This window comes from Asterias amurensis, chromosome 16 (genome assembly GCF_032118995.1).
Source record: "Asterias amurensis chromosome 16, ASM3211899v1".
NCBI classification, from domain to species: domain Eukaryota; kingdom Metazoa; phylum Echinodermata; class Asteroidea; order Forcipulatida; family Asteriidae; genus Asterias; species Asterias amurensis.
The window spans coordinates 13,170,529-13,182,635 of record NC_092663.1 but is presented as its reverse complement, the minus strand read 5'-3'; the positions used below and the strand labels follow the sequence as shown (position 1 = coordinate 13,182,635).

The window sequence follows — 12,107 nt, the reverse complement described above, 5'->3', positions numbered from 1 at the left end:
GGTGAGCCTAATGAAATTAAATTCATGGTTATTTTAATATGTGTCTGTTATTTAAGTGCGCGGTGTGAAGTGACTGCCATGTATTTTAAGATGAAGACCACCGTTGCTAAAAATTAGATATCGCCGGAGATGGCCTCAATTTTTTTTTTTTATGGCGGTGAAAAAAAATGTGCCGGTGATATTTGTGTTTTGTTTACGCTGAAGGTGCTGTTGAACAAAATGGACGCTGACACGTACACTGTGTAGTGGCAGTGTGCAATGTCGCAATTTAGTATGCGTACAAACTCCAACCAATCTATAATTGATACCTTAGGACATAGGCTTCCTGTGATACACCAATGATATACCTGTCAATTTAATAGTTGTTATAGTAATACATTTTCCAGGCAATTCGAATCTTCCTCTTTAGCAACTTGCCTGATATCTGGAAAGAAGATGCACTAAGTAGTACTTTTGATTAGTAGAAATAAAATTAAAAAAATTGTCGGTGATAAAGGCCTACCATAGCCTGCCTACGATACACCAATGATGTACCTGAACATTTTAATGCTATAAATTTTCCAGGCAGTTCTAATTTACATCTTGAGCAACTTGCCTGATATCTGGAGAGAAGATGCTATAACTATAAGTAGTACTTGTGATTACTAGAAACGTATATATTCTGAGCCTATTTATATTATTAGTCAGTTCCCCGCCAGGTATAAGAGGTGTAGTGAACCTGATGATAGCGCCTTGCAATTACACGCAGGGAGTAACTGGAAGCATATACACATGCAATAAGGCCAATAAGAAAAAAATACCAGTTAATCGTCCCCTCCCTCATCCCTTTTTTTTCTCTCCCAAATAGAAATTTTGTCTTTGTATTTATCATTAAAAATTCTTAATCTTTAAGAATTTGTAACTACATAAAGTAAGTGGTGACTTAAAACTGAAGAATTGGTGGCCAGTTTGAATTAAAATGCTTGGCGGCAACCTTGGAGAAAAATAAATAAAAAGGCCCTCATCCTCCTCTTGTTGGAAAAACCCAAACGATCAACTGGTATTTTTTTTTTTACATGGCCTAACCAGGCTGGACAGCTGTATGCACCATGCAGTAACTCAAGCTAGCCATTTACCTGGGGCTAATTCTGTGCCAATTTAGGAAGGGAACGATGCCTGGTTGTATATACCAGGGCCCTTCCATCAAATTTATTAATAAGGTGTTGTTGGAGTCTGGTAAACAGATCATGCTTATACATACACATGCAGTAATTGAGTTGCCACTGTGTAGTCTGGTCTGAACCTGGGTTTGTGATTCCACAAATTAAATTTTCTGATGTCATTTGGATTGTATTATTGAAATGAAACAAAATCATAATTAAAATATATATTTTTTATACATACATTGTAAATGAGTAGGGTAGATAGGCCTCGACACAATGTCCACAGATTTACATTAAACTTATAACACAGTTCGAAGATTATAATAGTAGAAAGCTTCCCTTTACTGGCGGTGCTGTAGTTAATGAGAAATGAGTAAAACAAATAATTTTCGTCTCAGTTTTAGCGTGTAAAAACGTATAAACCAGTGACATGTCTAGTATCATAAATGGTTAATGGGATTTTCATGCTAAAATAATTTTCGTCTCACTAAGACGAAATTATTTTGTGACTTAATTGTTTTACTCATTTCTCAAAAACTGCAGAACCTGCAGTTAGTAATATTTGAAGGGAAGCTTTCCACTATCATTATCTCCAAACCCTGTAAAAAGTTTAATGTAAATCTGTGGACATTTTGAAAAAGTACCCAAATCCTTTAACAAAATATTCTGATGACAGATGTGCATATTGAATTAGACAAAGTGCTGAGTTCTAACTACTTCATTCTGCCTAAGCTCTTCCGTGGTAATTTATACACAAATGACGCAAATCATCAATCTTCTGTAATCATTCAACACTCAGTCATATGTAAACATCTCGTTTAATGTTTCTCACTCCTTTATATGTATCTAAACGGCTCTCAGAGTCACTAGACATTACAACCAATCGACACACAATCCACTGCCCACACTGGCCCATCCTTTTTTTTCTGTCTAAAAAAAGCTCTTCATTTACAATTGTACAAAAATGACACAAATCATCATTCTTCTTTAATCTTTCAACAGTCAGTCATATGTAATTATTCTGTTTAATGTTTCTACTTCCTTATTTAAATCTTAAACTGCTTTTAGAGTCGCAAGCAATTACAACCAATTGACGCACAATCCACTGGCAACTGCCCACACTGATGGCTAGGCCTATACACATCATCTGTGCATGCAAGCAATTGTGTCCACCATTTCACGACATCTTACTCTTAAGGAGCAGGTGGCATTATGGGAAATCGGCAGTCAGAAATAAATTAAGGACTATTCCGAATGACGTCAAAAACCGTCTTGACATAATATGCAGCTGTCTTGTTGTATGCAGTGCTTTTTCTATTGGTAGGTTTGAGGAATATTTTTGACGGTTTCTCATGGATATCAAGAAGGGAGTCTGAGTTCATTAGTGTTTAGAGCCCTTTCAGGACATTACAGTGAATTTGAGGCTGTTTCTTAAAGGGTCTGGGTACTTTTTGTGAGACACCAAACACAAATGTCCACATATTCACATAGAACTTACACGGGTTTAAGATAATGAGGGTAGAAAGCTTCCCTTAAAAGATCACTTGCTGAGGTGCTGTAATTTTTGAGAAATAAAACAAAACAAAAAAATCACAAAATAATTTTTGTCTCAGGAGACAAACAATTATTTCAGCATGTACACCGAATTTATGCGACTCTCCTGAAAAATTTGCTCTGTGATTTTCACTTTTTCTTCCCCCTCAAAAACGTGACCACTAATAAAGCTGAAACTCATTCTACATGATTAAAATATCAAACCTGTGAAATTTTAAGCTCAATTGGTCTTCAGGGCCAAGAGAAAACAGTGAAAATCCCATTATATGTTTTCAATGTTTTCCAACTTCAGGTGTTGTACACACCAGATAAAAGCTAATTGTTTTATAGGATTTGAGGCATTGCATGATGAGGTATCAATATATATTTGGTTTGCGGTAACACCATGTGTGTATCTACTTGCCAGTTAGAGAATTGTTTTACTTCCCCCAAAACTATAGCATTTCAACAAAACTAGTTCTAGGGAGGTTTTCCACCATGATCATCTTTATACCATGTAAGTTATGCAAATCTTTGAGCATTTATGTTTTAAATCTCACCAATTTGTACACACCCTTAAGCCATTGGACACTTTCGGTAAACAGTATTGTCCAAGGCCCACACTTCGTGTATCACAACTTATATATAAAATAACAAACCTGTGATGATTTAGGCTCAATCGGTCATCGGAGTCGGGAGAAAATAATGGGAAAACCCACCCTTGTTTCCGCACGCTTCGCTGTGTCATGACATTTGTTTACTATAAATCCGTAATTCTTGATGCCGAGAATTGATAATTGTCTTAATGTTTTCTCAAAAAGTAAAGCATTTCATGGAATAATATTTTAAGAGAAGTCTTTTACCATTACCTTCTGTAAACCCTGTAAGTTATTTGTAAATCTGTGAACTTTTTTTTTTTGTTCTGTTTCGAAAGTGTCCAATGGCTTTAAAATCTCAGTAATATCAGATGTTTACTTTGGTTGTGCTGTGATGATCGACGCAAATGGCTTATATGGAAGATCATAATGGTCGTTATCACACAGCATAACAAATCTTCACAACAATGGTTAAACATTTGCGTCATCTGTTAATTTGACTTTACAATGCCTGCTAAGGCCTTGAGATTTGTTTGTTGAATGCAATGGCAGCTTTTGTTGGAAATTATTAAGATGTATTCATTTTTCTTTGACAACAGCAGGATTATCTATTACGTTGGTCTTAGATTATTAAAACAGCTTATACTATTATTCTAAAGTCAGCTTGAAAGTCAAATCTCACTTTTATTAAAGGCCAAATGATAGAAGAAAGATTTCCTATGAATGTTGACTTTACATTCGGAAACTTACCAGAAATTTTCTTGAAATGTTGGTCTCATCTGTTGGTCATCGTGTTTGACTTTGAACCCTATCTTGCCAAATTTTATGTGATTTGTTTTTGAAGTTTTCTCAAATTTGTGGTAAAAACAGAAAGAATTATATACACCTTTCCTTGGAAGTTTTAAGGATACCCCTTTTCAAGTAAAAATGTCACAATGGTTATTCAATTCTCAGTTTAGCATTAAATGGTAAGTTGTATGGTTGACTGGTACATGTCTATTATTCTTTTGGACAAGGCTGGTCGAATGAACACCATAAATGCGCTGTTCAGGGCCTCAGTTAAAAAAAAAATCACTCCATTATTTAAGGCAAATTTACCTTTGGTGTTTATGGAGTCATGGCAACTGACAATAAATGTGACCCGCTACGTGAAAAGGAGTCAGATGTTGACATTTTCAAGGATTGAGTTATATGCATGGCTGGAAAGAACACACCAACAGCAGTAACTTGGTATATATGTCTAAGGTTTGGCGTGTATCGCGTTGCCTTTGAAATTAGCCAATGCATCATTTTTTCTGAAAAACGTATTACAAGTAAAGTGATGTTTTGAACTACCATTGTGTGCAAAAGGATACAAGTTAGACATAAGTATGATCACAAGATTGTTGTATTCATAGCTTTTTTGCCCAAAAGTAAGTGTTCTAAAGGTTAACCATGCAAATATAAATCTTAAAAAGTAAAAAAAAAAAAAAAAGTTTTTTTAAATCTTTATTTTTTCCCCACATTAGATTACTTAATGTCCATTACTTAATAATGCATTGGGCGACATCTGACTCATTTTCACGTAGCAGGTCACAAATTGTCCATATCTTGCCCTATATTTGGAGGCGGAAAGGTGTTTGTTTTACCTTAAATGTATTTTTTTTGCTGGCAAGCTTCATTGTGTGTGTGTGTGTGGTAATAATAAAACTCATGGCTCTGCTTATCCCGTAAGCATAGAATAGGCGCATGCAGAATCGGTATGTACAGAGAATTTTAGCTTGTACGCGTGCGTATTCCACAGTACTAGGTTTAGTGCAAAAAAATTGGTGCTTGCCTGCAAGCGAAGAATGGTGATCGTAAGCGCAGAATTCGACGATAAGTAGAGATATGAAATTGGTCTCAGTTCACAAATGACTGAGTGAGGGGGAAATGCATCCATAAGTGGGGTGAGGGTGTGGGTAATAACTGTAAAACTTCAATTTACTGCTTTAATAGACCTTTATCACGGTGCAGCCATCTTGAACTTCCCCAATTGATATCAATGTTACCAAGCCGAGGCTGGAAGAAAAGAAAAAGTCTGGTTCCTATTTTCCAAATGGTGATTAGCATTTGTTATTGTTATTCGATACGAGGAACGAGACCAAGGCAGAGGCAGCATGATAAAGGTCTATACTATAGATGTTTATTTACAAATTCTATAAGAGGTTTTGTTATATACAAATATTTGTATACTCATTCTATAGAAGTTATATGATACAAAAAGTACCCTTCTCTGTATACTCTAATAATCTAATCATTTATTGTTTGATGTGCACCACATACAACTATCTCAGCACACTCTACACAGTTACAGTTAAAAACTAGAGATTGAGAGTTTGTGAACAAACTCAAGGTGTTCGGTTTCCGGGAGTAAAAGCCTGGATTAAAAAACAAATATTACACCTTGCTTTGTTCTCAAGATTTGTAATAAATTATTCAAATTGCAAAAACTGTCAAAACAACATGATTACTCTAGTAAAAGATGTTTGGTGACGTCGTCGGTAATATTTGTTTTAAACCAGACCTTTGCCAGACTTGTATGCTGTGATGGTAAAGCATCAAAGGATGTATTTGTTTATTCCTCCATGATTTCAACCTAAAAGGCAATAAACAACGCCCTTTCAAATCATTTCACAGTCACTTCCGGTTTAAACAGGTCAAAAGGTCAACGAAATTTCACCAACATGTATAGATTGTCAAAATAGCTTATGTAGTTTAGAAAATAATTTATGAACTTAGGAAATATTGACTACTGTAGAAAAGATTGTAATGGGCATGTATGTTTTAACCGCCTTGAACAAAGACTGTTCTTCATGAAGCTTTTTCGCGCTCTATGGATAATCACTGAAGCGTGACTCTGCTGCACCGCTAATACACTACACGTTGTGTGTATGCCTACGTGCAATGTTTAATGCACATACCAATGGGGAGTTACGTTCTGTTCTTTAGAGGTGAATTTTGAAATTTTCAACCTCTTTTTTGAGCCAGAAGACAACATCGAAATGGGGTCATGTCTGTGGGGCGTTTACGGAGTTTTCAATAACGATTCCGATGATGTTTCGATTGTAAGAATCCCTCAAGTAGATAAAAAGTTATGATTTTTTGAATTAATAAACTTTCAATATACATAACTCAAGAATTGATGACGTCATCATGATGTAACTCACGGTTTCTTCTCCTAATAAATATCTAACTTTGTGTGAAGTTTCAAGTTCATACGATGTTTGGAAAGATGTTTTTGTAGGGGGACAAGGGACGTACAGAAGAAGAAGAAGAAGAAGAAGAAGAAGAAGTATCAATAAAAAAAAAAAAAAAACGAACAAAAATAAGAGGTGTTCCGGGCTGTTGGCCCGAACACCTAAAAATTATTCTACCTGCAGACTTTCCCACAATTTTATTCAATTCCTCAATTAATATTGGAATTAGTGGAAAGGGCGTGCTATCCCTAGTTATTACAGGGCCTGATTACATGTGTTCTGTCCCCATGGGTAATCTGCCGTAGACTACTGGTGTTCTGGCCACTGGGTGTTTGTGAATGTAGTATTCTCAGGGGAAAATGTTCCTAGAAGGGGCGTATTAAAGAGTGCTCGTCATCTTCAGAAAACATAATCAAGCTTTCAGATTCCAATGTGCTGGTGCCACTTTCAAGTGATATTTATACTTATCAGGCCTGGAATTTTATCTGTGAATATGTTGAAAGGGCAAGACCATTTTCATTTTGCAAAGGGCACTTCTGTTGGACAATCTTAAAGTCAATGAGAAACTTTTGACAGGGCACCAAGGCCTGTGAAAGAGCTAGAAGTGTCTGTAAAAGCCTCTGACATGTTGGTCATCCCTTGTACTTGACAGTTCAACTGTTGCGAATTATTCGTGGTGAATTTGTGATGTCAAAACTTAGGTAACCATTTTGATCCTGTGAAGAAGGATCCAAATCAATTAAATAAGGGTGTTAGGGTTTTAATATTAAGGTCTTTATATGGATTTGTTTTTTCAATCCTCTTTTCGTCTGCTTTATTTTATCCCTTCATCTTCTTACCTTTTGGTACCCATATGCTCCATTTACTCTTTTTAGCTGGAAAGGGTTTGCTGTTAAACAAATTTGCATAGCGGGTTCATACTTCCTGCGAATGATTTGCAGGAGTTCAGCACATTTCAACTGATGCAAAATATTTGTTGCGAATTTGTGAAATCAACATTTTGTATCGCATTTGCAGGAACTATGAATCAGGCTTTATTTACAAACAAGACTAGTGATGCAGCCTCTACTGTTTTGTTGTTCATTATTCAAATTCATCTTTTTTATGTACATGCTGATTGGCTGTCTAACAACAAACAAAACAAAATATGAAGTTTTATTTGTTTTGTTTAACAATTTTGTTTTTCTCATATTTGTCCTTATAGGTGCTTTCCCTTGGACCCGACGTGCTTCCTGAGTATAAACTGCAGTCACCGCGCATCCATAAGTGGACTATCCTTCATTACTCACCATTCAAGGCAGTATGGGACTGGATTATCCTACTCCTGGTTATCTATACAGCTATTGTCACTCCTTACAATGCAGCATTCCTTCTCAACCACCCAGGTATGAAAACTACCAAAAATAACCAATAATAATTTTTTTATAACAGATGTTAAAAATTTGCACCGGGGATAAAGAATATTAACTTTTTTTTACCCAAACACCGATGTGTGTTAGCACTGTATCCTCGGTACTTTCCCGAGTCCTTTTAAAAATATCACAGGCATATTACTCGGGTGAGATGCAAAACCCACAACCATTTACAATTCTAGAGCAGTGTCTTACCAACTAGACTACCAAGATTGCCGGGTAGCTAGAGGTAGTTTGAATCCTATGATTTGGCAGCGGGTACCGCACTGATTTAATAGATGTTAAATTTGCATCCGGGATAATTTTTTTTATTTATTTTTTTATTTGTTTTTATTTTTATATAAATATATACCCAATCTTGTAGGTTCATTCCATTTCCTTGTTTTCTTTCACTCATATACATAACTTTGATATAAATTATGTGTAAAAATGTATATGCAGTTTTGTTTATTATTTCCTTTGTATTGTGGCGTTGCCTACTTGGTAGATTTTAAAAACTTTTTGTATTATGAAGCTGCCCAATCAGACGTACTGATCCAGCTGTGCTGCAGCCGAAGTCGCTGTTTCGGACACGGCCTTAATGTTTTGGATTTAGGAATCAGGATATTTCAATGCCAGATTTCCCCTTTTAAATTTTTTAAATTTTATTTATATATTTTAAACAAAACTCTTATTTCTTGAGCGCAAAAATCTGATGATTGTTCTTGTTTACGCCAGAGGGGCCGTATGGTCACGAAGTAGCTCTACATCCTGTTGTTGTCCAACTGTTCTATTACAGAAAGCTATTACCCGTTTTGGTTTAGCGAAATAATGTCTGTGAGACATGACAGTATGAAATTACATCCAGGATACATCGATGTAGGTTTGGATATAATTTCTTGTCAAAACAATGCCGATGACATTCTGTGCAAAAATACTGTTCTCTGAGGCGTTTTGATAGCGTGGAGTCAAGTGGCATTGAAAGAAAAAGACAATTGTGAATAATGGCTTGATGACGAAAGCGGAGTTTTTTTTTACCGGATACACACAAACCTGAAACTAAACATATATCAATATTCAAATTTTCTGGACACGTATTCCATAACTTGAATAAATTGCAATTTACATGATTCTTTAAAATGCATATATATGCCACCCCTGTTTTCGGCTTAGCTGGTAGTTCACAATGAGCCAGTCTTATTTGTTCAACTCCAAATCATTTAAATTTTATCCAGTCAGTTTTTCCGCATGGTTTAATTTGATATCTGAAATAAAAAGTTGGATCCCCTTAAGGTGATCCTCTGGCTGTCACTTCCCAGGTTGTATTGCAAACTTGGGTGTGCATGATCCCTGGCTGCACGGCAGTTAACGGTTGTATGGCTTCTGACTGGCACCTCCAAACAAAGATATTGGAAAAATAGGGAGACCGCCAACATAGGGCTAGATAGCTCTGCTTGGTACAGCTTTGGCACGATAATTCGGAGGTCGCTGGTTCAAATCCCACTCTAGTAAATTTGTCTTTGTTTAACTACTAATTAAATAGACAAGAATAAGAGCTTTCAAATGACACCTAACTTAGGGCTGCAAGGTAAATATTTCTCACTGTGAGACACAACATCTCTATGGCTCTTTGACTTTGTGGTAGACTTGTGGACAAGTCGTTAAATGTCTGTCATGGTGATAGCGTTCCGACTCTCTCCGCGATTCCTGCGACACTGGTGATATTCTCACGTGACTGCTGGCCCCCGTAACTCCTGCCCTCGCGCTGTGAAGTCTCATATAAGTTAATGGGGGAGTAGAAGTCGGCAGCCAGCAGCTTCGTGCGAGAGCAGAGATCTCGCGAGAGCAGTATTAGATCTCGGAGACCTGAACCACGCCACCGCCACGACTCGACACATCTCCCCCCGACAAACCATTAACGGCTTGTCAACAAGTCTAATGTTGTGGTTGTCTTTCGAGAAGTACCTGATTTTGGCATGGGACATTACACAAAAAGTAGAGAAAGACCCAGCGTTATTGCCTTGCTAAGTACCACAGCCTTAAGCTATATCTTGTGATAACTTTGTCTGTTCAAGCATGGAGCAATAAAAAAGTTCAAGTGATGACACTTGACAAAGAATATCATCGGTCTTTTCTTAAATCAAAGCCACATCAGAATTTCTGCTGGTTATCACACAGTTGGAGATAATATGCATGGGGCAGCGTACTTCACTTTTTTTGTTTTGCATTGTGTCTCGATGGTGCACAAAGAAGAAATAATGTAGCAATGTGTGCTGTGCAAACTTGTCACACAGGCCTTATTAACGAAGCAACTTTTACAGGCAACTTGGAGGCAACCAACTGCAGTGAATGCTACAGGACCACTTTGGTAGCACATGAGTAATTTTTCGGACATTGTCTTACGATCCAAGGGAAAATTAGGTGAACATTGAAATGTGAATGGCTTTTCTTCTTGGAGATAGCCTGGAACTGGTTGTCTGTAAAGTGCCTCGTGTGACATGGCCCTAATGTCAAAATTAATGCATTGTTGTTTTCCTGAAAGCAAAACGGCCATGCCATTTGCAGGAATTTAGTTTGAAGAGATTATCAAAATGCTTTTTATTTTTTATTTTTTATTTTTTTCTCACAAAATAATTGAGATTTGGGCATAAAGTAAGACATGCATGAGTTATCTCTAGATTCTGAAAGGGCTACACAATTTCAGTTCGCAATCCTTTTTGTTTTAACATAAATGGTAATTCTACTGGCATTTTGAAATTAACATCTCTCATAAATAAGTAGAATTTGATATAAAAATAAGATATAGTAAAGGTTTGCGGTAACACCATGTAATGACTATCTCTAAATGAGTTGGGGTGGTTCTGTAAAGAACCGTTAGTTTCAACTCGACGATCAGATCACGCTGATCGAAACGTCGAAATGAAACCAATGGTTCTTTTCAGAACCACCCAACTCATTTAGAGATTATCATTACATGGTGTTACCGCAAACCTTTAATATATATATTATATCTCTCATGCAGTTTCACTCACTAAATCTTGTCTATTTCAGATGAAGAGGCTAAACTCGACAAAGACCCAAATACTAGGAACGCTGTGGGCGTGGAACGCTACAAAGAACCCTTAACGTTGATTGACCTGATGGTGGACGTCATGTTTATCATTGACATTCTCATTAACTTTCGCACCACCTATGTCAATAAGAATGACGAGGTGGTGTCGAATCCAGGCAAGATAGCCGTGCACTATTTCAAAGGATGGTTTCTGATTGATGCCGTGGCGGCCATTCCCTTCGATCTTTTGCTTTTCGGTGGTACGGATCAGGTAGGTCATAGGTCATTTGAGAACCTGAATTTACAGTTTTTTCTGAATTACTCACACAGTCCATTCATTCATTGGTTGAATTGTTACCTATTTCATGTGCCAACCAGTCGCTTTTGACTGGTTTAAATCTTTAAAGAAAAAAAGGCCACACAGTTTTTTTTTCAGAATGGGAAACAGGACTCTTTAGGGTGCTATTGTGACCTGTTTTTGGTGGTCGCCATTTGCAAAAGAAACAAGTAAACAATTAATGTGTACAAGATCAATTTATAACTAAAATAAATGGTGCTTGAATGGGCTAACAAACAATGAAGCTGACTACTCTAATAGAGTAGCAGACATTCAAAAGGGCCATTTCACTTTTCACTGTTTTAAAAAAAACTTAAGTTAAAGACAGTGGACACTATTGGTAATTGTCAAAGACTAGCCTTCACAGTTGGTGTATCTCAACATATGCATAAAATAACAAACCTGTGAAAATTTGAGGTCAATCGGTCATCGAACTTGCGAGATAATAATGAAAGAAAGAAACACCCTTGTCACATGAAGTTGTGTTCGTTTAGATGGTTGATTTCGAGACCTCAAGTTCTAAACCTGAGGTCTCAAAATCAAATTCGTGGAAAATTACTTCTTTCTCGAAAACTGTGGCACTTCAGAGGGAGCCGTTTCTCACAATGTTTTATACCGTCAACCTCTCCCCATTACTCGTCCCCAAGAAAGGTTTTATGCTAATAAATATTTTGAGTAATTACCAATAGTGTCCACTGCTTTTAAGTTATCATTTTGTCATTTAAGTCTTGAGTCACAAACATCAAGTTGAGTCTCAAATCCAAGTCCAGATGGTCAAGTCGGAGTCATTGTCTATCATGACGTGAGTCTTAGGTTGAGTCATCAGAAATGTGACTCA

General features: G+C 36.7%; 1 protein-coding gene across 2 annotated transcripts in view; it reads left to right on the top strand.

The window, feature by feature from the left end:
- Positions 1-12,107, top strand: part of LOC139948742 (voltage-gated inwardly rectifying potassium channel KCNH6-like) — a 158,740-nt gene that overhangs the window by 120,961 nt on the left and 25,672 nt on the right. For both annotated transcript variants that reach the window (XM_071947041.1, XM_071947040.1), the window contains exons 6-7: positions 7,694-7,874; positions 10,932-11,203. In XM_071947041.1, coding sequence (XP_071803142.1) covers positions 7,694-7,874; positions 10,932-11,203 — 453 coding nt within the window. The remainder of the gene's footprint in view (positions 1-7,693; positions 7,875-10,931; positions 11,204-12,107) is intronic.